This window comes from Tyto alba, unplaced genomic scaffold, assembly GCF_018691265.1.
Source record: "Tyto alba isolate M040663 unplaced genomic scaffold, T.alba_DEE_v4.0 Super-Scaffold_11, whole genome shotgun sequence".
Lineage (NCBI taxonomy): Eukaryota > Metazoa > Chordata > Aves > Strigiformes > Tytonidae > Tyto > Tyto alba.
Window position 1 is genome coordinate 7,404,883 of NW_024881273.1, and position 27,638 is coordinate 7,432,520.

At 46.4% G+C, this 27,638-nt stretch overlaps 1 protein-coding gene across 7 annotated transcripts; it reads left to right on the forward strand.

Moving 5' to 3' along the window:
* Positions 1–396: 396 nt before the first annotated feature.
* SLC25A25 (solute carrier family 25 member 25) lies at positions 397–27,455 on the forward strand. Of its 7 annotated transcripts, XM_033011948.2 has the most exons (12): positions 10,917–11,801; positions 17,614–17,643; positions 20,227–20,353; positions 20,442–20,529; positions 20,975–21,010; positions 21,312–21,423; positions 22,155–22,313; positions 23,043–23,195; positions 23,299–23,406; positions 23,655–23,822; positions 24,311–24,461; positions 24,903–27,455. In XM_033011948.2, exons 1-12 carry the CDS (start codon positions 11,559–11,561, stop codon positions 25,085–25,087), a joined length of 1,560 nt encoding a protein of 519 aa, XP_032867839.1. In that variant the 5' UTR covers positions 10,917–11,558; the 3' UTR covers positions 25,088–27,455. The 7 variants fall into 7 exon arrangements, with proteins under 7 accessions (XP_042642407.1, XP_042642409.1, XP_032867841.1 ...); XM_042786473.1 differs by lacking the exons at positions 10,917–11,801; positions 17,614–17,643 and adding an exon at positions 397–749; XM_033011950.2 differs by lacking the exon at positions 17,614–17,643 and having other exon boundaries at positions 10,916–11,801.
* The last annotated feature ends 183 nt before the right edge of the window (positions 27,456–27,638 follow it).

Here is a 27,638-nt window from a genome sequence, read left to right on the forward strand (position 1 = left end):
AATTTCCCCGCTCTCTTTCCATTGGGTATTTCTCTCGTCCATCAACATCGGGCGCTCCCTGCCTTGGAAGCTACCGGGCACCCGACACGTCCGTCAAACTCAACCTGACTCCCGATTCCTGCTCTGATTGGCGATGTTGGCTCTTTATCCCCGCCTTTCCCCGGGGCTTTAACCAATGGGAGCTTGGCCCACGCCCTTGTATCGCCCCCTCCCGTCCGGGGCGGTGTTTCTTTCCAGTTGGTGACGGGAGAAGGCGGCCCTTTGGCGTTAAGGCCCGCCCACCTCGCTCGGGCGGGGGTGTGTTGGCTGACGCCGGCGCGCGGGGCTGCCGCTATTGGTCGGTGCGGGGGCGTCACGTGGCGGCCGCGGCGTGTGGCGCGAAGGCGGAAGCGCCCCGTGTCGGCCCCTCGCGGCGGAAGCGCCGCCATTTGCCGGTGTCGGCGCGGCGGGAGGGAGGGAGGATGCCGGGGGCGCGGCGCTCGCTGGCCTCCCCGGTGGTGAGCGGCGTGCTCTGCCCCTGCGGCTCCCCAAGGGCCGCAGGCGCGCCCCCCGCCCTGGGGGCGGAGGGCGGTGTCGGCGGGAGCGCGGGGCCCTGCGGGCGGTCTCTGTGCGAGGCCTCTGAGCAGGACCGGCGCCTCCGCGCCCTCTTCCAAAAGCTTGACGTGAACCGCGACGGCGCGCTCTGCATCCACGACCTGGCCGTGGGCCTGGGCCGCCTCGGGCTGCACCGCACCGAGCTGGACCTTCTGGTGAGCGGCGGGGGGCGGCGGGGCGGGCTCCTCGGGGTGTGCGGGGCGAGCGTCTGGCCGCCCTCGTCACCCCGTGTCCGCTCCGCACCGCGGGTCTGTCCCCGGGGCCGCGCTCCGTCCCGCGGAGCTCGCCCGGCTCCGCCGTTCTCGGCAGCGGGACGTGGGCGGCAGAGACCTGCCGGGTTAGCGGCGGCGGCGGGCACCTGCTTGTTGCGTGCTAGCGCTTACATCCCATTACCTTCCCGGTGCTCAGCCGGGAGCGAGAACTACCGCTTGTGTGATGGGACATGCCGCTGCTCTGCTCTGGAGAGGGTGCTTAAGCATTTCTAGGTACTCGCCTGAAAGCAATCCTGCTGACTTGAACGCTAAACCCGCAGGAATCGGCTCGCTTGCCACCTGTAGGCATGTACAGTATTAACTGTGGAAACTTTGGGTTGAAAAACTGTTGCTTGGGCAGGTAGAACCATCAAGAACATCCTCTTTCTCCAAGTCCGAGGACTAGGAAGCTTGCATGCTTACTTAAATTTGCAAAAGATTTTTTGGAAGGGATAGGTGCAGTCAGGTTGTTGTGCAGTTTTCATTGCGTCATTGCGTTTCCTCACATTAGTCTGTCTGGCACCATGTTGCTACTCGAGTTTCTTGCTCAAGATGGCTTATACATGCTAGACTCAATTGTCTATTTTAAGGGGTTTGAAATATCTTAAAATGTGGGAAGGCCGCTGTCTTTGTACAGTTAGCCTACGGAGGATATAAAATGTGTAGCGCACTTTCTACTTCAGTACTGGGAGCTGTGCCCTTTTGTGGTCACACAGTATGCTGAGGATTCTAGGCTTCAAGGTTCAAAGTGATGTTGCTTTATTCAACCGTAATTAGTGCAATTTACATCTGTATGAATCTGAGTAATGGGCTTGTCCTCAGTGCACAATTTGTCCGTGCTTAGTCTCTTGTATTTTATATGCAGGACCATAAAAAAGCTGAGTATCTTGGGAGGATATGAGATAAACACATGGGTGCAGTCAGGGATGCGCCATCTCAGAGTGCCTCAGTCCTGCAGGAAGGAAGAAGAGTTCAAAGATAACTTCTGAGTCATTAAAAAGACATCTAATTCAAGTCACAGTTCTTACTCTTTCCCTGTTCTGGGATTGGTGCCCCAATTAATTTGAGTGCTTTAATTGCATGCATGTATCCATCCTTCCCAGAGTTGTTAGTTCCTTTCTGACTTTGAACCTCCAATATCTTAACTTCTAACATTTCTTTTTGGTTGGCATCTCCCTTGCTGCTGTGATGTATAAGAATTCTTTGATGGTGTGAGGATCTTGTGAGTGGTTTAGTTGTGCCATTTCTAAAAATAACGGCAGTGCCATGGTGGTTTTCTGCTGTGTGCATTTTGGTAATGAAATCTGATTATGCCATATAAATCACCTGTGCATGCCCTGTGAAATGCTGACTTGCTGCCACCCTTGGGTGCTGAATCTTTTACCTCTGGCAAAAGCCTCTCATTTGTCAGAGGGTTATGTGCTTACGCCTGCATGCCTGTCTCGGTTTGCATTCCCTTTTCTTCCCGGGCATGTTACTCAATCAGCCTGACATTCTCCAGGCTAGGAGGATGCACCATAAAACAAAATGCATTTTTACTTCCCAGCAGATAGTTTCTTTGCTTGCCATGCTGTGGAGCGGCAGAGAGGAACCGTTCTGCAGGGACTGGAACTGCTCTGTCAGATGGAAGCCCTGTCTGGATGCTGCTTAACAATCCTGTCTTTCTCCTGAAGCCCTTGTCTGTCAGTATTGTTCCTCAGCCCTTCGCTTCCTCTGCCTACTCTTCCTCCGCGCAGGAAGCGGCTGTCTAAATGAATAGAGTTTACAAAGCATTGTTAGTATTGCAAAGCATCCCTTTCAGCAGTATAAAAAGTGTCTGTTAAGAACGGGGATGCAGAGTTCAAAACATGTTAAACATGTGGGAACGGTCCTTAGAGAGCTGGCTAGCAGACTTCTGCGTTGTGTAATTTTTAGGAAAATAAAATAAACTTCCCGTTTCCCAGGCAGTTCTATTTATAAGTCATTCTTTTTTTCTGCTCCATCCTTAGCTAATAATGGCATCTTGATGCTTAGGGTAACTAATGAGAAGTTGCACGCAAGTGCATAAGCATCAAGATGAAGGCCTTTTTGATATATTGTACGTGGTGTTTGGAGACTGGTTTAGGCATAAATCACATGGATTGCTCATGATTAGTAAATTACTTGGTGGCTCTGGTGTGTTTTATTTTTTTCTTCTATACAACAGTACTTTGATAAGGGAGTTGCCTTCTAATGTTTGGGAGACAGGTGGAGAAAATATTAGGCTCATAATGCGAGGTTATGGCCAATCTTTGCTGGGAGTTGCTAATCTCTTTGCATCAGTAGGGTAAAGGCCTTGTAACAATAATAGTTTTGGGCTGTGACTTGAAAAGAAAATGAGCAGTGTTTTGGCTCCTTTAATGCTTGAGAGTTCTTACTGAGATAAACCCCTTTGTAGCATTCTTGGAAAATTGCTGCCTTCTGTTTTAGAGGTGGCCTTCTGTGGTGGGGGAGAGAAGGGGTTGTACTTAGATGTCCTTTAAGGTGGAATTTGCTTATGTAAACGATGCATTTTTTTTTACCCATGCTGTTATCTTTAAACCATTTGACAAATACAGTGTGCCAAATCAGTGAGCCTTCTAAAGAAATGCTTGTTTGCACTGGTTAGCATGAAGCAATTCACATACTTCACTTTGCTTGAGCAGTGAAGTGATAACCATGTGAAGAATTTTTTAAAGGCTTTCTAGTTCTGCTGTGTAAGGGAATAGCCTTTTACTGCTAACTTACATCTACCTCTGGAATAGTCGATCTTCTGTTACTACTACTTTCTGACTTCCCTCATGAAAATACTTATGTAGACTTATGGAACTGGAAATATGCACTTAGTGGAAATATGGGTAGTTGAACTGTAATGATGTTTTCTGCTTTGTATCTGGAGATGCTGTATTGTTGAAAGGATGTGTAATGGTAGTATTTGTGTATTTTCTAATATAACTGTTTTCCTACTGATCCCAATTAATTGCAGGGCTGGAGTACTGTTCTAAAACCTCACCTCTGCTGCTGAAGTTTCAGACAGTTTGAACTGGTGGAATTAATCCCAGCTGCCTAGAGACAGACTGAAGTGATGAACTTTGTCTGCAGCTACCTCTTCTGTGGTGGTGCTGAGCATCTTCTGCTGGACTGATTCTCTCAGCTTTAAGAAACAGAGCAAACATAACCCTTGTCTCTTTTCAGTTACAAGTGTCTGGTTGCTTCTGCTGTGATGATGGTGTCCTTCTCGGCCTTGTGATACTTCCTTCTCCTAAGTTTGTATATGTGGCTGCCTATTGCTTCCTTGGTATTAGCTTCCCCCATGTGAAACTACATCAGTTCCCATTCTGCTGACATCTTCAAACCTGCTTTCATCACTTCTTTCTTAGCCTGGTATCTCCTCTTTGATCTTCAAGTTCTGGCTGTCTAAACTCCCGCACAAGTTCTGTTGTTCACTTTTCACGTGTACCAAAGAGCATAACTACGCTGCTGCAGCTGGACTCTGCAGCGTTCACTTTGCTTCAGGCCTCTCCTCTGAATGACTTGACTTTTTAAGTGCATCTCTGGACTCTTCCAGCTGTTGGAGAACACCGTGTATCTGTGCTGATCAGTTAGCTCTTTTGCAAGTGACTCCATGGATGGATTGAGAAACTCTTTCTATTGTAGCACTTAAAATCATAAAAAAGTTTAATCTTATCTCTGATCAATAGTTTACCTTCTGTCATGATATCATTTAATTCTTCCTTTCAGACTCTTTATTTCTGTAACTATTTTACGCTCAAAAACTTTTGAATAGTCTGTATTATACTGTGCATAGTGTACTCAAATTCCCAGCAACTGTAAGGGGCAGAGAAAGCAGGGAATCCTTTCTCTGTGATGCTTTCACCTGTTCTCCATTCACAGTCATCTGGAAAAAGAGGACCTGAGTTTTTATTGTGTTACACAAGTCTGTTTATGATAAAAAGTCCAAAATTCTAATACTGTTCTGTAATGTAGACTGGAATACCTCTCCAAACCTATATACATTTAAATATAGCATTTTCATTGTTTGTGTGTCTTGAATCCTGCTGGGGCAATTGTGGAGTTTTTAGCCGGGCCATCATAACTCATCATGAAGGGTTGAGCAACACAGTCATATCAAACAAGTGAAGCAGTGTTACAGTTTGAAATTCTAGTTGATACCCTTCCTTCTGCTGAAAGGTATTTGCTGACAGCTTCTCAACCACCCATCTCCTGACTAATCCCAAAGGACAAATGTGGACACCCTGAACCAGTTTAACACAAGGCGAAACTGCTTTCAATACCATGTTAAGTAACTCCATGCATTTATGTATAATAGCAAGCAGAAAAGATCATATTTGCTGGGTCTGTAGGGAGTGGAGGCCTGTTCTTGCTTTTTGTAAATTCTAAAATGTGTGGTTTGATGAAGGCCGTGTTCTCATGCACTTGGGAAACCCGGTCCAAGAGCAGAACTGGAGATAACACCTTTAAATCTATGGGAAGTGGATGAGTTGGAGTGAATTCTGGGTTCTGTTACCTTCTCTGATTTAGGCATACTGAAGATGCAAATGAACTCCTTGTAATCAGTGAAATGAGTTCTTGACAGCCGCTGCAAAGACTGAGAAGAAATACAGAGATTGGCTTTGGCACAAGGAAACTTCTCAGCGCAGTGTGGGTTATTAATAGACTTGGCCAGCAGCCTCCTAAAGAGAGAGCTTTGCTGGGCTGGAGGGTGCGCTCTGACAATGAATGTCAGGGGAGACTGGCTGGCATGCTGGCTGCCTGCCTCGGTCCCTCCGCCTGGACCCAGAGCTCTTACGGGGTGGGCAGGAGGAGATGGATGCTGGAGACCAGGGAATCTCACACCATAATGGTGAAAGTCTTTACTGAAACTTGGTCTCCAGTCATCAGGCTTGCATTAGTGTGATTAATGTATTAAACTGGCAGTGCGTGTCCACTCAGTGTTCAAAGGGGTAGATTGGAAGTGAGTTTTTAGATGTAAATACATACAAGAGAAACTTGCTCTTGCGTAAGTTTACCTTATAAACAAACAACTGTGGATTATGTAAGTGTTACTTTATGTTCACGTATGTGCAGGACCAGGTATATAACTCTTGAGAGGCAATCTCAGAATGTTCTTCCAGGATTGTTTTTTACCCTATCTTGCAACAAATTGGAGAGGCCTGGTGGTTCTCAGGTTTAGTTAGTAGAGACCTTTGTCCTATTTGTAGGGTGTTAGTGAACGAAGGACACCACAGAGTTTTGTGAGACGTAGATGCAACTTTGACTTGAGCATATAAATTTTAAATGTTGATGTTGTGTGAGTGTCTCTTGCAGAAAGGCAGCCTGCGTGTCACAGACGTGGCCACTCACTGTTCTGTTCTCTGTGGGATGGGACGTATTCTAAACCCTGTAGTGAAGTGAAAGCCTGTAGGATCCCCTGAGCATGAGTGAAATGAAACAACAAAGCTGGTCTAAAGCAACTGTTTGTCTGTGTAGAATATGCAGCAGCATTTTGGTCTTTCACTGTGTTCTGTGGGGCATTTAGTGACCAGAGCTACATGCCTTGGTCAGCAGTGGAAAGTGTCTCCTTATCATCTGCATTGGATTATTAGTCAGATTACTGAGATAAGGGCAGGAAAAAAACCTGAGGACTTCAGTATACTTAATCTCTCTTTTTTTTTTTTTTTTTAAAGAAACAATACCAGTGATGAATCTGGCTGAATATTGAGCAGAACCCTTAAATGGTTGACAGGTGCTAATAAAATGACATCAAAACCATCTCTGAGCCCTACAAAATAGTGAATGCTGCAGTTCTGTGCTCTCTGTTGCATATATTATAATATGATACTGTGTTGGGAGGTGGAGCCGGGGGAGGGATTTTTTTCTTTCAGACCTACTTGTAGCAAATGGTAAATGAGTCTTTGTTCTTGTTCATGTCCTATTGCTATATTTGGCCCTCTGAATGTGGAACATGAGCACACTTTAATGATGCCCCAGACTTTGTCTCGGGTGAAGTGTGGCTGTGATAACCAGTGTCAATGTGGAAAGGCAGCGGAGATGTCTTAGTTTTACTAAGTCACATGTAGCGAGCTGCAGGGGAGCTTCTGGCGGTTAAAGTGGTTTACAGTGGAGAATTCTGCTGTAAGAGCAGAAATTTTTAGATCATGAGTTGCTTGAAAAGGCAAAGCTGTTTGGTATGTGGATCTACATTGTTTTAGCCTGAGGAGAACAGGGGCTGTGTGAGAGCAGGCCTGGGCCCTGGCTGCTGGAGGGCCATCATTTCTCACTAGTTATTTTCCTGATTAACTTCCAACGCAGAAAGAAGTTGACTTTCTAATTTTTGAGTACTAAGGATGCCCTTTCTCTTGGTCAATCTCCGGTTCATGTGATACGATATGACCTCGGTGGAACTTGCTGTTCTAGGCAATGGCTGCGTATTTTCCCCTCCCTGGCCAGCTCTCTCAATTTGGCACTGGTCCCTGGTTGCCTTGATATAGCAACTAGAATAGCTAATCACTTGTGCCAGGGTTCCTATAACGAGGTGACCTGGGTCTCTTTGTAGTGCTCACTGAACTATGCTGTGTCACCTTAATATATTAACGTAGTTGAATGTCACTAGACAGTTTAATTATTTAAGCAGCAGTGGCCAAGATGTTTAGGTTTCATGTTGTGGTGCAAGAAGCATTGTGCAGGGTTAACTTTGGCTTTCTACAAAGTGGGAAGTACTTAGGTTTAGTTGTTCAGAGATTACATTTGAAAAGATAAGTAATTGAAAGAGTCCTGGTGGCCCATCCCAGCTGGGGCTGGGTGCTATCTCTGGGTGGCACACGAGGCTCCTGGGGTGCTTCCAGGAGAGCTCCCAAAGGAGATGAGTCACCGCTGGTTCCTGCGGGGTCACCTAAGGAAAGGAACTGGAGACTGCGACCGCAGTGGCAGCTCTTCCTGTGCTGGAGGAGGAGAAGGGTCATTGCTCCAAGCACAGCTCCCTTCCTTCTGCCTCCTTTCTTTTCACCCTCCCTCCCGCATTTTTTATGTGTTAGCTAGTTGTCTGGTGACGAGGCTCAGATTCTTGTTGGAAAATGCTGTGCACTTACTCAAAAGTCTTTTAGAAGCCATCTTAAAGCAAATGGTCTGAGTCTGAATTTCTGCCTGGTACTAGCAGGCTGGAAAGGGCAAGTACCTGTTTGAAAGCTGAAGCTTCAGACTTAGCAGGTACTAAGATGTGACCTGTGTGATGTGGCTGAAGAGGATACAAGATACCTTGAGTTTTTGGCTTAAAACAGAACCTCCCTCTGACAGCTTGCAGTGCTGAGGACAATATTGTTTTAATTAAGCAAAACATGTCACACTCTCGCTCTTTCCTTTCTCCCTGTTTGGATAGATTACACGACTTTATTGTCAGCTTCTCCTCTGGCTATCTAATGACTATCCATTTTGATGGTGTGTGACCCTGAGGCCAGCTGCCCCAGGTGCCCCTGGCCCCCAGTGACTGGTGTGCTGGCCAAGAACCAGCTTTAAAATCAGTCCTGGTGCTTTTCTGCCTTCAAAATCCTGGGCTTGGATCATGGAAACAGCTGGAATTGGAGGGTTGACTGTCTCCTAATGAAACCTATGTCAGGGAAGCTGTTTCACTGTGGCCTAGGTTTTTGTTCATGATTTCTACAAAAAATTATTTTTTGTTCCTCCTCTGTTCCTTTGTGTCACTCACTGTTCAGGCTGGACTCGTGGTATTTATTACATTTTTTTTCTCATGTGTGAATGATTGGCCTTGTGGTGGTGTTGGTAGGGTAAGACTTCCCTACAAATTCCCTGTAGGAGAGCAGTTGTTTTGCCTCTAGCTATAATCATCTTGCCGTTACTAGGTTTATTATTCTGACCTAATAAAATTCCCCACTTGGTAAAAGAAATGCCTTTTTTTTTTTCCTCTTCTAAATATGATTAGAAAAGTCTGTTTGTTCTGAAGGAGCTGTGTGGATTAGTGCAGTGGCAGAATTCCTCTGAGGTTTCCTTTAGTGAGGACAAAGGCCAAGGAAGCATTGCTGAGTTTCTGCTTTAATTGCACCCCAGGCATGTAATTTCTTGCACAAATTATTATTTTACTATGGAATCTCTGCATGAACAAAGGAAGATTGGGTCCCTGCCATGCACACACCATGAAAGCTAATAAATACTATGCAAATAAACTGTAAGCAGTAGTGTCAGGTAACATCCGCTGGTTTAATGGGTCCTTCTGAGTAGCAGCCCAGCATTAAGTGACCATTGAGGATAAATCTAAAGTCCCACTCGAGTGTTTTGCCTTCTGTATTGTGGCTTGTAGCTCCGTGAGCAGTGGGGTCAGTGTGGCTGCTGCTGCCACTCTGAGGCCCTTTCCACAGGCAGTTATGCTTTTTTGGACCCCATCCATGAATAGCCTTAACTGGTTACCGCAGCAGAAAGCTCTGTAACTTCTGGCTGGGTTAATGAGGTTGTTGGAGGAGCGTGGGAGCAAGGTAAATACAGAGCTGATGTGGATGTGTGAGACCACCTCTTTTTAGCTGCAGTGTCAGATCAGCTTCTTGTGAAACAGCCTTAGGCTAATAGAAGCTGATTTTGGAGAACTGTGCCCAGTTCAGAAAATCTGCTTTGTTCCTCCTGTGGCTTGAAAGCATTAGAAACTTTCAAATGTCATCTTAAAGGATCCTGTTCTCTGTGTTTTAGAAAGTTTAACTGCTGTGCTTGTAGTTGTGATGACTGGCAGCAGCTGAAGGTAACGGAGGCATGACAAAAATTCCTCACTCTTTTTTTTGCCTGAGCCTGGGCTTCTGACTACATCCCAGCTAGAACTGAAATGTGCCATTCCCCAGAGAGGAGCAGGGCTTTCTGACTCCCTCACCCTGGTGTTACTGCCTCTGCGTTTTGTAATTTTTTTTTGTTTTGTTATTTTTTTTGTCTGTGTTAAGTTTTAAGGTAAAAAACTTCATTGTATACTGTATGTAGACCTTATAATTAAACAGTGTTTCTTTCTTCTTAAGTAATCCTGAAATGTATTTGCAGAAGAATTCTTTTTTTAATGTGATATCTTCTCTGTATTTGTCTCTCACTTTTTCCATTACTTAGGTTGGTTAAAGGTATTCAATCCCAGCAAGTTCCCAAGTGTGATGTTTAGTGTTTGTCATCTCAAATTTATTTGCAAATTGGCTACTTAAAGCTTGCAGTCTTCCCAGGTTTTGGATTGTATTTTCATATTTAATATATGTAAAACAAAAGTTTCTTGCAGTCAGTCACTTTCAAAAGTTAACAGCTGAGAACAGAGGTCCTGTGCTCGCTCTAGAGCTTGCTGTGCTGCTGTGGGTAGGGAGCCTTGGGTGATGGAAGCTTTGGTCTGCACTTAAATTATCCTGTGTGTTAAAAAACCCCAAACTGTTCTCTTATGGACAAGTCATAATGCTTTGGAAAGTGAGGCGTGCAGTGCCCTCTGTCTGTAGTTGCAAAAGGCAGGCAAGAATCTAGGATTAAAAGGTAAGTTGTTGGTACTTCAGAAAGGGAAATGAGCCCTTACTGTCTCCAGCGTGCTCTGGTACCTGCCCGGTTCCGCTACGGTGGGTTCACTTGCCTGGCGGTGCCCCGTTCGGGAGGCCGATGGCAGCAGATGGAAACTTGGCATTTCTTGTAGGAATTTGGAGGATGTCGTGTGTTAGGTGCTTATATATTGATACATACTTGTGGTCCTGATCTGGTTAATCTTACCCTTGACTGTATGGTTAAAGGCTCCTTCAGCCTGTTTGACTCATTGGCAATAGTTTAACCATAGCGTATTAGACAGCGCGTAGATGAATAGCCACGAATGCTGTGGAAGCGTGTCGCTGTGTTGCGCTGAAAGCCATATGGCAGAAGCACAATGCAGCACCAAAGAGCTATTGTAGTGACGGATGAGACTATAATAGACCAGGGAGAGAGGGTGCAGTTAGAGGTTAATTCAGCCATGGCTGGGAAAATCCGGCTTCTCTCCGCAGAACCATCTGCTGCCCTAACAAAGAGCTGCAGCCCGGCCCCAGCAGTGGGTACGGACACGCCTCGGACGATCCTGCGGTGCCGAATTGCATCGGGGCCATGGCTTCAGCGCTCGGGACGGCTGCCCCGTGCCTGCCCGAGGGAGCCGGAGGGCGCGCTCCTCTGCGGGGTGCCTCGGGCGCGCTCCCGCCCGGCTGCGCGCGCTGCCTTGCTCCGGAGCACCGCAGTGTTGGGAGCGAGGATTGGCTGGGCACTGCTGCAGTGGGGACGCAGCCTCGGGTGTTCAGCCTCGCTGCTCGCCTGATGTGCTGTTAGGATGAGCTGGGACACGCGGGTTAATTGGCAGCTCTGAGGAGCTTCTCCTGGAGAGGTTCATCTTTAGCTTTCCTCTTAAGCGCAGCGTCTCGGCTTCTCTGTCCAAGCAGTCTCCAAAGCTCAGCGTCTCGGCTTCTCCGTGCCAGGGGTCTTGTGCTTTGTCTGTTGCCATCAGATTTCTGAGGCTCTGGTACAATGAGCTGCTTGTCAGGCCAGGCACGACTGCAGTAGCAGCAATTTCAAAAGGCAGGAAGCGTCCGCAGGAGCGGTTTGTAAAGAATTTGAGCCCGTGGAGTCGCTGGGTTGAACCTCCCGCTGGCTGCCGTGCCGATTCCCATCTTGGGGGTGCTTGGTAGTGCAGTCACACCATCCTTGGCAGCGGGCAGCTCGTGAGCACTTGGGGTTTCCCTGCCTGGGATGCTCGCTGGAGCAGCAATGCTGCAGACCCTTTGGCATTTTCTATCTAGCTTCCTTCCCAGGGCCACGTGCCAAGGTCCTGCAGATGAAAAAGAGGATGAGGCCAGAAACACCACCCCACTTCCAGGCCCCGGGGAGAAAGGGCCAAAGATGTTGGGGAAGCCACAGGACAGAGGGACTGATCCCACTGAAAGGAGACCAACTATCCTACTGGTGGTTGGACCCGCAGAGCATTTTCCAAAGGTAACGGGATATCCAGGGGCCTGAGGAGGGGTTGGTGCACATGACAGCGGAGTATGTGGTCTACTGGGAGTAGGGGTGTTGCAGGGTGGGTGTGTGAGTAGCTGGGGGTGGGTGTGTCTGTATTTGGGGAGGGGGGAGAGGAACAGGAAAAGGGAGCAGGGTTCAACGTGTATGCTTGCTAGAAGGGAAATGGTGGGGGGGACACCAGGGGAATGACTGTGAAGAGAGGAGGTGATCTAACCTTTCAGACATGATGTTCAAAGGCTGGGGGGGGGGGGGAAAGTGCTGTTTAGGGGCAAAGGGGAATATAGGGGTCTCGAAGGTTCCTGGGCAACTTGTAAGAAGCATGACTGAGAGGGCAGGGAATGATAAGGCTGGTTAGTGGTGAGTCCCACCCCTGCACTGGAGACCAGCAAAGGATCAAATAGATCTTAAAATGTTCTGGAGTCACTCTAATTTGGCAAGCCACTGGAAAAATTAACATGTTTTGAGCAAATGAGTAACCGGCTGTATTATTTGAATGGCACAGCCTGGAAGAGAGTAAAGCCTGTCCCTGGGGAGCGGGTGGCATAAGGGGGAGACTAAAATCTGCATGAGGATGGGAACTTCCCAAGGGGTGGGAGAGCGGGGAGGTGCTGGGTGCGCACAACTGGCAGAGAATAAATGGTGAGGCTTTGTCTGGGGGGAAGCAAACAAAAGCTGCTTAGTTTAGTGCCTGGGCTCCTAGCACAGTGCTGGCTGACTGCAATTCTGGTTTATTTTTGATGGGGAGGGAATGCTGTCTGTTTTACCTGAGGATGGTGTAGTCAGCTCTGACTGCTTGGGGTTTGAGGAAGGGTGTGACGTGGGATTAGGGGAGAAGGAGTCGGGCATAACCCCTGCGAGCGGTGGGAGTTTGGGATAATACTAAAGGTCTGCAGCAGGGGTAGGGGTGCATGACTTGCAGGATCCAGTTTATTTGACAGGGAATCGGGCATGGTTGTTGCTGTAAGCTTTCTCTCTAAAATGGGGGATGAACAGGTTTAAGTTGTAGAGGGGATTAGTGTCTGTTCTGCTGTTTTGAATGGAAACAGGCACGGTGGCATTTTGCATTCTGGGGAATGGAAGCCACTCCCTGCTTGAATCAGACTGAAAAATCTGCAGGGACTTTTGCCTTCATCCCTGTCGTTAGCAGTTAGCACTGTGCATCCTCTTCCAACAGAGGAGCGTGCGCATTTTGTGAAGAGGAGGACTTTTGCGCACAGAGGTTGAAGAAGGACAGAGGCTCAGAGCTGAAAGAGGTTGTGATGAAAACCTTGAAAGTGTAAGGCTGAAAATCTCTGGGAACAATGGTCCCTCAGTCAGGCAGAGCCCATCTGTTTGCACCTACAAATGAAGCTTTCTCTGAAAGCTGATGCTAATCTCCTCTTTCCTGTGTGATCCTGGGAAGTTTTGCTGCATAGGAACCCTAAAATTGGCTAATGGAGAAATACCTAGAGGATAAGGTTGTGGTAAAATGGAGTTATTGTAGTTTAGGAAGTAACTGCCCTCTTCTAGGGGGTTGTGACTGTGTAATTTTAGCTTGCCATGATTGAAAAGTAAAACAGTGTAAAGGTCTTCTGCTGAGGATTATGCAGATATATTTTACCTTGCATTTCAGGCTGGCTAATACTGCATCCAGCCATCGTGGCTCAGCTGATGGACAGTAATTTATTAAGCTGCAGTTGTTTGTGCCTGATCAGATATCTGTTTTTTAATTACCTGTGTGAAGGAGAAGTGTTGCAAAAAGTCCTGTATGGCCTTAGGGATAGATTACAAACCACTGTGAGCAAACAGTATTATTTGGTATTTAAAGAAAAGGTGGGGGGGACAGCTTTTGTTCTCTGCCCCTAATTGTCTGTGATCTTGGGAGAAGTCTCTTGACTGGTATGCCACTTTGTTTTGTAAAACACCTGTAACTACCTATCTGCTAAAACCAGAAGATATCACACCTGATACTGAGGTTCCTGTAAGGAATTCACATGTATTGATAAACTTGACTGGAGCTGCTTCCTAGCCCTGGTTCTGCAATCTTCATGTTGTCATTAAGCATGGATCTGAGTAGAAACACACTAAAGGTAATGATTTCAACATGAAGCTGTTCTTGCAAATGTGGGAGAGAATACTGATTACAAATGTGATGCGTTGGCCCCTGGGTGTGTGTACACAGGAGAGAGGTATGATCTGCCCCTGATGTCACCATCCGGACTTGTAACTTTGGATCTGTGTGTTGTTAGTGGAACAGGTCACCTTTCCTGGTTACCTCTATGTCAAATACCATGTAGCGTTGTCTGCCTTCTCCCATCTCTATTCTTCCCCTTGTACAGTCTTGGCTGGCTGCGGCTCTTTACTCTGCTGGGGTATCTTAAATGATTAACTCCCCTCCTTCATATACTTGACACTCTTTGTGTTTTGTAAGGACTTCCTGTACTGTACGATTAATTATAAGCTAGCTTCCAGAAATTAAAAAGTACTAAGTCAGCAGAGCCTTGAGAAAACTTTGAGCAGTAGCGGTTCTCTCTGGCCCATGGTGTACTCACCCAGAAAGCTGTTTTGCCTGTGAAGGAGGAGGTTAGTTATGTCGCTGTGACGCTCACTGTCACTTGATATTTTTAGAGACTTTTTTTTAGCAAAGTAAATTCAAAATTAAACAGCATACTTTCCTGTTCCTTGTATGGCTGCATCCTCCCAGCCTTTTGGGAGGTACCTTCTGGAGCTGATGTAGCAAACTGGTGATGAAGCAGATGCCTAGAAGAGTACGAATGACTTGGAAAGGTTAGCGTTGGAATGGCAGGGTATTGAAACTGGTAACTCGTGCAGCATTTAAATAAGAACCAAATGCTATAAATAAGATGAAAACAAGTTTTCAGCTTCCTTGCTGGCAAGAAAAGCGAGCCTTCTGTAGAAGGAAGATGGACCCACCTAGTGCTCCCTTTAGCAGAGGAGGGTATTAGCTAGGATGGCTTCACGTTACCAGAAAGGTGTAGGTCTGGCTTCATTGGCGGGACTGGTGGATGGAAGAAATATCAGGGAGGGCTGACTCAAGAGGACTGGCTTCCTTTGGAGCTCTGTGCCCTGTCCTTGGTTTGATCAGGCCGTGCTAAGGAGGGATGTGCTGGCTGCCGCTCGCCTCTGAAGCCCTGGGGGGGGGGTGCTGGTGCCTGCAGGGGCTGGGGGAGCGGGACCGGCTGCCTGGCTCGGGTTTGGGCTCTTACTACTTGTGTTCCAGCCGCACTGATCCCTCCAGCTTTGGAGAGCTGTCTTGCATTTGAGCTCTTCCAGGTTTACCGGGATTTTTTTAGGTGAAATCTAAAAACTGGTTAGTGCTTAAGTTCCCTTTGTCAGTATAATCAGAATTGCTGGTATAAACTTCATTTATAATCTGTCTCTCCTTCTTAACTTGCTGTCCTGTAATTAATACCCTGCTTAAACTCAGCTTTCTTAACCTCATTACCTTTCTCCTTTCCTCTGACGTAAGCAAGTAGGGCTTTTCTTTCCTAAAATGTGCAGATTTTGCCTTTTGTCTGTAGCTGCTACCTCCAGACAGTTTATTAGGAAAATCTGCATCATGTTGGCATAGCAACTGAGCTGCCAAACAGCTTTAATAGTGATGCTTGGCAGTTTTTGGGAAGGACTATGGAGGATCTGAAGGCTTGGTGGGGCAAGTCTGAGTTACATTTGTTCACTTACTGCCTGGAGCTGGGGGGGAGCTGCTTGCCTTGGCCAGGCTGCTGAAGGTATTTGCTTTTGGCATTAGGATGCTGCTTGCAGAGACTCGACTTGGTGAGAAGGCTGGGGTATGCTGTTGGCGTGCATGTAGTGAGCTGCTGCAACTGATCTTTAAGAGGATCTGGAGTCCCTGAGAAGATCCTGTTTTCATGTGGAGAGACGTCAGCAGGGAGTAGGTTAAGCCTGGTTAGGTAACAGGGCAGTAGTGCCATGGTGGGAGAGGTGCTTGGGGCAAGGGCATAAGAAACTGTTGTAGGTCATGGTTCTCAAGGGTACTGAATTGATGCAAGTCATGATCTATTAAGGTTTTTTTTTAAAAAAAAAAAAATAAAATCCTTGAAATAAAGCCCCAGATTAAATATTCCTGATTTGTGTGATTGACATGCAGCTCCACAAACAGCTCATTACAGACCTTGGCTTTTCTTTAAAGAACAAAACACGACAGTAAAAACGTAGAGGCCCCTTGTGCATTAGGATCTGAGGAGGGGAGTGCTTATTGGACTTTGCACTGGCCAGGCACTCTGTTTAAACAGAGCAAACACAAGAAAATGTTGCTGTGTCTGCAGTGGTGGGGAAGGCTGTTAGCTGGACTGGCTTAAACCAGTTTAGCAAACAAGCTGTGTTACTTCAAGTGTGGGCAGGATTAGTGTGTTTTGGTTATTGGCTATGGCTTTTTGCATCTTCCCTGTATGATGGCTTCTCTTTGACGAATATCAAGACTATAACTTTGTTTTAAAATTCATGTTAGCAATTAGTAATTCTGTACTGAGCAGCTTTGTGACCTGCTGCAATTCTTTGCTACTCTTACTGTAGTACTAGGTGTTATCCCATACATCAAACTCCACTAAATGCTCAGAAGCCTGTAATTATATCCACATTAAATGATGTGTGCGCCACACTCACTCTTCAGCCTGGCTTGCTTCTGATGAAAGCTCAGGAACTTGCTTACAAAGTGGCTAAATTGTAAGTGGTAGAAACTGGAAAATGTTGTTTTGCCCTGGCCACTTGTCATTACAGTGCATATCCGACTGCAATGTTTAATTGTAGTTGGAAGAGGAGGAAAAACTATTAAGCTGGTATAACTGCTGTGTGAATGCTTAGATGGGAGGCTTTGAAGCAGATGGGTCTGTTTTGAAGCCTGCCCTTGATTTTGATGGTTTTCTGAGTATTTGACACGTTGGCAAAGCTTCTCCACAGGCTTTATTGTTGCCTGTATTAGCAGCTCTGGAGTGCTGCAGAGGAGAGAGATCGTGGTATGCAGGAGTTGCCTGCTCCTAGCTGGCACAAGTGTGTTTTTTTTTTTTTTTTGAACTTGCAACCAAAGCCAATCAACTCTGGCATAGCAAAATAACCTTATAAAAGTGGAATTTCAAGGATTTTGCTTAAGCTGGATATCCAAAACATGTACAAAAGCAGTTAGTGACTGCATCCTGCACTTACTGTGGTGAGTCCTCCTGTGTTGTATGATGGAGAGGTTGTGATGAAGACTGATCCCTACTGTGCTGCACATGTAAATCCCCAGAGGGGTGAGAACAGGATCAGAAAGGACTGATGGGATGTAAGGGAGAGCGAGTGAGCGTCTTGGCTGTTGGCCAAAGCCTCTTGGGTTAAAAGACACGCTGGTAAGAGTTAACTTGCGGCGAGCATGATGTAAGCTCGTGGGGTTTAATGGGAGCCTGGTGTTGAGCAAGGGGAGGCAGCTCACATGGGTCGGGTGGCTGGGGTGGGACGGACGGCCACGGCTTCCCTTTTAAGTAGAAGGGCAGGGCTTGTACAGCCAATCCCACCGGAGCCCGGTGCGCTCATAGGCATGTGTCATGAGACTTGCTGGCATTTCCTTTGCACTACGCACTGAAATTAGCTCAGGGGAGTCATTCAGTTTTACTTCGCTTGCCAGTCAGTCTGAGCAGGGCAGCTGAGTCTCCGGCTCAGAAAGATGCTCTGCCTCTGCCTGTATGTGCCAGTGTTCGGGGAGTCGCAGACGGAGTTTGAATACTTTGAGTCGAAGGGGCTGCCGGCTGAACTCAAATCCATCTTCCGACTCAGCCTCTTTATTCCTTCGCAGGAGTTCTCCACCTACCGCCAGTGGAAGCAGGTATGGCCCTGAGGGAGGAGTGGGAGGGAGCGAGCTGCCGAGGGGTGGTCTCCAACCCCCTGAGCGGCTGCTTGGTGGGTGAGAAGTTCATGATGGCTCTGTTGTAATAGCTGGGTACTCCAGGCACATGTTTCTCTTGCCCTTTGGCAGAGATCACTGAAACAGTGTGGAGCGGACTTTTTGATTCTTTTGGTTTGAACGCGATGAGCTCTCAGTGCCTCTAAGACTGTTTAAACCAGTTGATTTGATGCAAGTTAAACAGCAAAAGGGATTTTCCAAACTGTGAATTCTTCTGCTTTAACTAGTCTGCTCACATTCAACGTTTCGCATCCTCTTCCTTTTCCTCCTCCTTACACGCTTCCGCCTGCCCCCCTTCTGACGGGAGGTGTGTAATCTAATGTCAGCTCGAGCCGATGCAGGTCTCGCCCCGGTGAAGGTGAGCAGGTCTGTGCTGTGAGCCAGAGCGCGGCTCAGCAGCGGTGCGGGGGCTGAGCCCCGGGAGGTTGTGCAAGAACGTTTCCCTTCGCAGCAGGAGGAAGAGGCACTAAATCCACGGAGCGCTCTGTCCGATTCTGGATCACAGCCCCTGCTTTCAGCTTGCTGTCACTGCCGTGATTTTCACAACCAGGCTGTCAAGAGCCCAGGCAGCTGGTTATTGAATAGCAAGGCTGGGTAGGCTTTTTATACCTTTGTGCAGACACACAAATGTGAGATGTAGCAGGCTTTAAGACATGTGGGGTCCCAAAGCGTGCTGCAGACACAGTGTGTTATGCAGGTGACCATAGAAACGACTGCAGCCAGCATAGCTGTTACGAGCAGTTCTGTCTATGGAGATTTCCTATTTTCTGTTAAAGGCAGGGAGCTGCAGGCAGATATTTGTTCATAACTCTGGAGAAGATGCTGGGAGCTTGGCTTTCTCACCCTTCACATGTGTTGCAGGTTCCTGTTTGACAGGCTTACAGCATTTTTGCTTTGTGATGGTGGAGGAAGGTGGCTAGCAGAGCAAGGCGGCTTTTATTATCTGTGGTCTCTGATCACTGGTTGCACATCTCCACAGTTGTGAGGGGTGTCCTGAGAGAGCGGGAGCAGTTGCACAGTCACATCTTTCTTACAGTGCCTCTCAATTTTTAGTGCCTGTCAGCTGGTTGGGGGTTGCCAGTCAGAGGGAAGCCCTGATTCAGCTGTTCAAGGCCGACCTGCTGACATTCGAGGGATGTTGGCCTATCTTTAGCCTACAAGTTGAATGTGGGGTCATATCTGAACTTTACAACAGTCATATGATAAATTGCAGGTTAAGGATACTGGGCATACCTCAAAGGTCGGGGCAGCTGGGACAGCACTTTCTTATTTAAGGTTCATAAAATGATCAGGGATAATCCTCATAGCATCAGGGCTAAAGTGACAGGACTTGGTGGGGCAAGGGAGAGAGAGTTTTAATACTGAAGTATTTAGTATTGAAGCAATTTAAAATGGCATTGAAACAGAGACTTAAGGCTTATGAAGGGGACACGTGCACTTAGGCTGAGGAAATATCTCAACAAGCTTAGGTTTGCCTATTACCTTTGAAGCCTAAATATTGAATAAAATATTGGTAAATGAAGGGTTGGCCTAGAGTTTGATCTCAACTTGTGAGTTTCCTTAACAACCCACCTGCTGTTCACATAAATGTTACAAGAATTAAAAATTTAGGTGATGCAGTAGACTAAATCACACTTCATTTAGTGTTGCTCACCGATTCATGTTGTAAAAGACTTACAGGCTATCAAAGGCAAGTGACTGGACAAGAAGGAGAATAGGAACTCCCTGAGCCACATTCTTGTAGTCCAGAGATCACCTCTCCTGTCAACAAGTAGCCACGTGCCTTTAGATAGGACAGTCGATCTGCTGTTGTCACATGCTGGAGTGAATTAATTAGCCGTTTACCTTGTCCTAGATGTCTGGCACAGAGTCTGATCTTGATTTCAGCTTTGTCCTACTAAGAACCTTTTCTTGTTCTATATGCATCTCTTGGAAACTTGTATAATTAAAGTACATCGCTTCAGGGTGCCTAAACCAGTTCACAGGGGTTTTTATCTTTGGCTGTGTCCAGTAGAGCGGGACAGGCTTTTTCTGGTTGGATTTAGTTATTGCCAGAGGGAGCTTAGTTCTCTAAGGATCATAGTAGGCATGAAATTCCTCCTCCTGTTCAGGTGTTTGGTTTTTTTTTTTTTTATTACCTGAAGTTTTGAGATTCACTTTTTATGCAAATCTGTTGCCTCCTACTTAGTTCAAGAACCTCCACAAGGGCTTTGTAAGGTGTTACTCAAGAGATCAGACACATGATACTAGCAGAATATCCCTGATAAAAGCATGAAGCATTTCATCTGCGTAACTACCTTTGGGAAACAGTAGCCTGGAGTCAGGTGACTTTTCTTTCTACACTACAGCTTTCCTCAAATTTGTTTGAGGAGTTATGATAACTGTCAGCTACTTTCTGGAGGAAGAGTCAGTCATGTAGGAAATAATCTTTAAATATGGTAGAAGGGGTAGATCTGCCTGAATGAAAAAAAGGAAGTGACAGTTTTTGATGTTTTTTTTGAACAGAAAATTGTGAAGGCTGGAGACAAGGACCTGGATGGACAGCTGGATTTTGAGGAATTTGTTCACTATCTCCAAGATCATGAAAAGAAGCTGAGACTGGTCTTCAAGAGTTTGGATAAGAAGAATGATGGTAAACACCTTTCTCAAGCTCAAGAAAAGACTACTGCATGTGTTAGCTTGTAATATGTATACTTGAGCTCACTGGCTTACCTTTGCAGGCCGTATTGATGCCCAGGAGATTGTACAGTCACTTCGGGACCTGGGTGTCAAGATCTCTGAACAGCAGGCTGAGAAAATACTGAAGAGGTAAGGATTCAGCTGGTGGTTCTGTTTTACTGCTGGGGGGGTTAGAAGGAAATGTAGGAACATGGAACCCATCTCCTCTCTCTACCCTGTACATACTTTCCAGAGACTTCAGCTCCTCCCCATTTTTGTCCATTACTCTTCATTTTGATTTTATTTACCATGAGTTGGCACTTACAGGGTTGTAATGCATTATGGAGAGTTACTGTCACAATCTCTTATCTTCCTCACCTGTTGTGGGGAGGTGCTTGCACCTGAGCTGATTTGTATCCCTGTCCGATTTTCCTGCTGCCCTGAGCTTGCTGCTTTGGAGAAAGACTGTGCTCTTTGGAAATGCCTAGTGCTTTATGCATGTGGCCCTAACATGTTAACAACCACTTATTTGTGCTGTTTTTTTCCTCTTTCTTTCCTCTGCTACCTTCCCTCTGTCTGTTTGCCTGTGTGTCAGAATAAGGACGGGACACTTCTGGGGTCCTGTCACCTAGTAAGTATTATTTTCCCTTCAGTGTCAGTTACATCCCTAAGTTTGGTAGAAGGGGTGCAACTACTCCTCTGGGTCAGTTAAAGGGGAGAGAGAGGGAAGGAAAAAGGGAGCCCACCTCTACCTTTCTGTAGTGTTTGGTGAATAGAAGATTTCCTAGCTTTGTCTTGTGTCTCTTTAGAAGTCTTTTAGTAGTTGCTTTGCAAAGCTTGTTTTGGTGTAGGCCTGAATAATCAAAGGGAAGGGGAGGAAGAATTTGCCACCCAGTGGGAGTCTGTACTCATCTAATGATAAATCCTTTTAGCATGGATAAAAATGGGACAATGACAATTGATTGGAATGAGTGGCGAGACTATCACCTGCTGCACCCGGTGGAGAACATTCCTGAAATCATCCTGTACTGGAAGCACTCCACGGTAAGAAATGGTTCTTCTGCAACAGGTCTTGGTCTTTCCCCAGCTTCACAGAGTCCTGACCCCTGGGAGCTGCTATCAGCAGTCCCCATCCTTCTCTTCATGGTTCAGTAGCTGCCTTGTAGCCCTAGAAGCCCAATTGCTTCCTGTCCTGTTATCTTGCCACCTATCACTGGCATGGCTTCTGAAGCCTCTGGCACAGGTGATAACAACTTCATGTTCTGCAAGAAGATGAGGGTGTTCACTTGGCTTGTACCTCTGAGAGCTTGTACCAGTGGCCAGCCCCTGCTGGTTCAGGACCTGTTAAGACTAGAAACTGATTTGACAGGCAGCCGTCCTTCCTGGAGATATTTCAGTGTGTGTAAATAGCACGTAATGAGATTAAACTGGCTGTGAACTTGGAAGGTTCCAGAGAAGTCCAGCTTTTTCGCCATGCAGCTGCTCGCAGTTGGTCATTTTGTTCCTTACTATGATTCACAGTATTTTAATGCAGACAAATGTTCATCAGTTGCCAGCTTCTTGGTCAGAAATCTCTGAATGTGAAGGTTCCCCCTGTGATGTGCTATAGCAGTGGCAGTTCTGTGGCCAGTCACAGAAGTTAATGGCTATAGATAAGCTGCTGACTTGGAATAAGCATATCCAGTGTTTCAACACTTAACACTGATAAAGAGCAATAAAACTTTGGCAAGATCACTAGCTGATGAAACATTTCTCAACACCTTATACTTTTGCAGATCTTTGATGTAGGAGAGAATTTGACGGTCCCTGACGAATTCACAGTGGAAGAGAGGCAGACAGGGATGTGGTGGAGACATCTGGTTGCAGGTGGAGGTGCAGGTGCTGTGTCCAGAACCTGTACAGCTCCCTTGGACCGCTTGAAAGTGCTCATGCAGGTATGATGAAGCAGTTCCAGTTTGCTCGAATACCCGGGCAGATTCTTTTAATATTCCTGGATGCCTAGGAGATGATAATGCTCATCAACACAGTACAGAGATTAATCGGGCCAGGATTAACCTCATTGGTTTTATACTGCTGTTTTTGAAAGCTTATTCTTCATTGTTATTCTTCATTGAATATAAAAGAATATAGAGAGTCTTTTGGGAAGGAGACATGTAAAAACTGTCAATAGTTAGAGAGCTTTGTTCTTTAGAGCACTGGAAAACTTGAGTTTTCCTGAAACAAGTTCAAGTCTTGTGTTCCTGTGAGAGACCCTGAGGACATGAAAGTTGAAGTGGTTGTGGTGGACAGCTGGCAGAGCTCGTATTCACTATTATCCACGCTAGGAAGGAGTTAGAAAAAATTGATTTTAGCCTGCCGTGTCGCTCTTGAGCCAACTGAGTTTACCCTGGGTAGCTGATCCTACGCTAGGTGTGTGAGTTGCTGATTTAACCTTTCCTCCCATTCCAGAGGGAGATATTGATTAGACTCATTAGTTAACACTAGACTTTGCAAAAAAGAAAAGAAGCTTGCTTTCCTATTGTAGAAGTTGTCTGGAAGGGATTAAAGCCTTGGCAAATCTCTGGGTAAATAAAAAAGCGCCCTTTTGTCCCTGGATTACAGAAAAACGTAGCGCTGTCGTAATCAGGACTGGAACTAATCCAAGCTTGCACTCTCTGTCCCAGGTTCATGCCTCTCGCAGTAACAACATGTGCATCGTTGGCGGTTTTACTCAAATGATCCGAGAGGGTGGGCCAAGGTCACTGTGGCGAGGGAATGGCATCAATGTGTTGAAGATTGCACCGGAATCTGCCATTAAGTTCATGGCCTATGAGCAGGTGAGTAAAAGGGCACAGATGAGTCTGGCTGCGGAAGGACAAGCTGGAAGAAAAAGACAGCTGAGAAGTCGGGGAGCCTCAATGTCTGTTTTGGCTTCTACAGATCAAGCGGTTCATTGGTACTGACCAGGAAATGCTGAGGATCCATGAGCGGCTGTTGGCTGGTTCTCTGGCTGGGGCCATTGCCCAGAGCAGCATCTACCCCATGGAGGTGAGGCAGTGGCTGATAGTCCAGCCCATGTGGGGTCAGGGCCTGGTGCTGAGATGGGAAAATGTGGGTAGAACACCAGCACTGTGATAGATTAATTGTGATGAGTTCTTGGGGGTAATAATTGGGTAATACTGTTTGCATGACACTTGCTGTAGTCCTGACCATCACGTCTTAGTTACATTGTCTATACAGTTTCCTCCTATTGATTCTCCTGTTAAGTTTTCATGGTATTTATTCTTGTCGTATAGGTTCTGAAAACACGGATGGCTCTAAGGAAGACAGGACAATATTCAGGCATGTTGGACTGTGCCAAAAACATCCTTTCGAAGGAGGGAATGGCTGCCTTCTACAAAGGCTACATCCCCAACATGCTAGGAATCATTCCGTATGCTGGTATTGACCTGGCAGTCTATGAGGTATGAAGCCTTTAACCTATCTGCATTGGGTCTGAGTTAATTTTCCCCAGCTGAGGTCAACCCCCCCCCCACTATTGTAGGGCTGTGCTGCTTGTGTAGTTTTATCAGTCAGACTTGTCAGTTACTACAGGAGTTTAAGTAATTTATCCATGTTTTCTTGATCAGCCTTATGGGGCACAAATGGATTTTTTTTTTTTTTTTTTTAATCCAAAATGACCGAAGAGGTAATCCAATACAATGATTCTCCTTTCCTGGTCAACATCATGCATGGTCCCTTGTTTCTTTTTTTGGAGAAAATTGCAGTAGAAAATTAAAGAAGGGATTTTCCCGAGGCACTACAGTATCAGTGGCTCAAAAAGATTTCGGAAGCCTAGTGCTTCTGGCTGAATTTGCACATAGCTTTCTGGGCCTTTATGCTAGAACTTTTATGTAATGTGATATTATTTTGATTGCTGCTTCAGTGCTAACATCTGAATTTTTCCTTCCAGACACTGAAAAATGCCTGGTTGCAACGCTATGCTGTCAACAGTGCTGACCCTGGAGTCTTCGTTCTGCTGGCTTGTGGCACCATCTCCAGTACCTGCGGGCAGCTTGCCAGTTACCCACTGGCTCTCGTGAGGACACGCATGCAGGCCCAAGGTGAGAACTTCTGGGAACTTTGGGAACTCCTGTCATGGTCTCTGAGCAGGGGAAAGGTCCTCTAGTGTAAACATTGCAACAACAGCCGTAACTGGCCGGTGCAGCTGAGCAGTAGGCTATTTGCTGTGCTGTAAGAGGACAGTGGACTTCGTGCTGCCCTTAGCATCTGGGGCCAAGCACCTCCAGGACAGAGGTTCTGTTTTGCTCAGATCAGGAGTTTTGGGCTAAGGGTGTCTGCAGAGCAGCTTGAGAGCATGGCTGTGGTGTACGAGACAGCTCTGGCTTGCTGAGGAGTTAGGTGCTGTCCTCCATGAAGCACCTTTGTTCTGTGAACATCCACAGGAGGCGTGTGATTCAGAACTGCTCTTTGAGACAGGTTTTAATTTAAAGTGTTTTTACTACGTAGGCTGCATTTGTTTATTGTGGCTTTCCCTATTGCAGCTTCAGTGGAAGGTGCTCCTGAAGTGACGATGAGGGGACTGTTTAAACACATTCTGAAGACAGAGGGAGCATTTGGTCTTTACCGGGGTCTGGCGCCAAACTTCATGAAGGTGATCCCAGCTGTAAGCATCAGCTACGTGGTTTATGAAAACTTGAAGATGACTCTGGGTGTGCAGTCACGGTGACCAGGAGATGCTGAGGACTTTGAACTCTGAAATCTTGGGGTGCAATCCCAAGACGTATAGCCATCTCTCATTCTGTGAATGTGTTGACACTAAGCTGACTAAGCAAAGCTGTGAAATCTCAGATAGTTTGTGAGTCAGTAAGGGGGAGGGGAGGATCTGATGTCCTTTGCCATCTTGCTACTCAGAGCTTCACATAAACCATTATGTGGTCCTTTTTGTTGGGCCTTTTGGGAGACCAGGAGATGAACTCCTGGGAGAATCTTAAGGCACAAGTTGCTGAGGTCAGTTCCCAGCAGTATGACAGAGTAGCAAAGATTTGGGTAACAGGTCTTCTTGCAGTGTATTGCGTGTACAGAGCTGTTTGCCTGCAGATGAGCACCTTCTGACTCGCTGGAAGAGCTTCTTTTTCCATTCAGAGAGCTTCTTTTTCCATTCAGTTGTTTAACTTCCTACCCATTGTTTAAATTTGTACAAACCTTGTGTAGGAGCTGCTGCCACACCAGGCTTGTTGTTATGTTTACATATATTCCTTTGGGTAGGAGACATTCATGTTCTGCCTCCAAGACTTGACATGAAATGTAACTGAACTATACTGGTTTTGAGGGCTGGTGGGCAGTGGTTTATCCATTCAGGCTGAATGTTACTTAGGCCAGCCTGATGAAGAATTAGGATTATTTATTTTTTGTAGGTGTATCTCATAAATCCACTAACAAGATGCACTTACTAACAGAAGCAGCAGACTAGAGCCTGCATGCCTGTATCCTTTGCATGCCGGGATTGGCTTGTCTTATACTCAGCAGGGGCTTGGAAAGGGGAAGACAGGAGAACCCTGGATGGACTGGCACCTTGATGCATGGCTTTAGTGCACAAAAAGACAATATTTCACAGCTCCTGTGCAGTTGTGCTCCCAGCACGACACGAGAGCCCCTGTGCAGTGTTGCATGGACCACTGAATTCCATTCTGCCTGGTGCCAAGGATAGTTGGTGGACCTTTTCCAAACCCTGTGCCTATGCTGCTATCTATCTCTTTAGACCTCTTTGTAGATTGATGTTTCAGGTTTGCATTAGTGAGGTGGAGTCCCCAAGCCAGGAGTATGTCTGCTGTGGGAAGGGGTGTGAGGGAGAGGGGCTGGTTGTCACTGGGAGAGCTGAGCTTTCAGTCCTTAAGATGCGCTTGCTTTTCTTTCAAAGGGTGCTTTTCATAAGGCTAAGGGAAAGAGATGGCTTTAAAATTTCTCTGACTGTGTTATGGGCTACTTTAGTTGATAGGATCTAGCTTCTGAGGCCTGAGAGATCCTCATCCAACGTTTCATTTTGGGCAAAACGGACCAGCGTTGCATTCCACTGTCTTACTGCTTAAAGCATATTTATTTTGTATTTATTTGAACAGAGTTATGTCAGACTATTTTTATAGACTTGTTTAAATATTGTTACTGTGCTTGTATTTCTTCTGTTTTAAAAAGTTCTCTATTTGTTCTCTTACATCACACAGCTGAGTTGTGGGGAGGGATGCTGAAGTTGCTTGCGTACCTTCCCTTTGGGGCTTGAGCTGCCTTTCCCACATCTGGGGTTGTTGCTGGAGGACCTCAGCCCAGAGAAATTCTGTAGCAGGAAGCCGTAGGAGAGGAGGGAGCTGGTGAGGAAGCAGTACCTTGGGAGGAGGGAGAGGGTGCATGGTGAGGCTCGCCTTATTTTGGAATTGCCTCTGTGTGTGGCTGGAAGGGTTTCAGGTGGATGGCTGAAGTTGGGGAGAAGGTCTGTGTATGTTGGATGTCACAACGGCTAATGGAGAGCGATCTTGGGGAATCTTTAGGTAAGGGGGGGAGGGGAGAAATCTCAGGGACTAAAGGAAATACAAGTTTCCAGACATGGAAGGAAACTTGCCCTCGGACACAAGCTGCTGCAGTTGTGCTTTGAGGCTACATCAGCAGGCACTGCTGCTGAGCCAGTGCTCTTCTCATGCAAGCGGGCACTGTGGAGAAGTGTGTGAGAAGCCAGAAAAGGGTTTGCTAGCACTCAGCAGCTGCCTTTTTGCTGACAGAATCTGGTCGTTCATGGAGAGTCTTCCAAGTGAGGCCTTGACTATCCAGTGCTGTCAGCAGTTAGCCACATGGTAATCTAACCAATATGGATTAGTGGTATGATTTTTTTTTTTTTTTTCCACTCCCTGCTTCTTGAGACCTGTCACAAATTCTGCAGTGGCTCCTTCCTACCAGTGTGGCCTAATGGGAATACGAATATCAGAATGCAAAAATCAATGCAAAATGACAACCATCTTTGTAGCTGTAACCACAAATTGTTATAATGCAAATCTAACTTGGATTCTTCATGTAGGGAACAGTCTGCTAATAAAGGTCTGTCAAAGAGATACCATGTGTCTGCATCTCTGTCTCGATATTGTTTATTGGTGCTGTTCCTGGCCAGACTCTTCCTGGAATGATTCTCACCAAGGATGCTGACAGTGAGAAGGACGGAATTCTTCTTAAAGGCAAAACCAGCAAACCTGGGATGAAGGCTAACGATGGTGGTGATGAGTTGGGGATGTTCACAT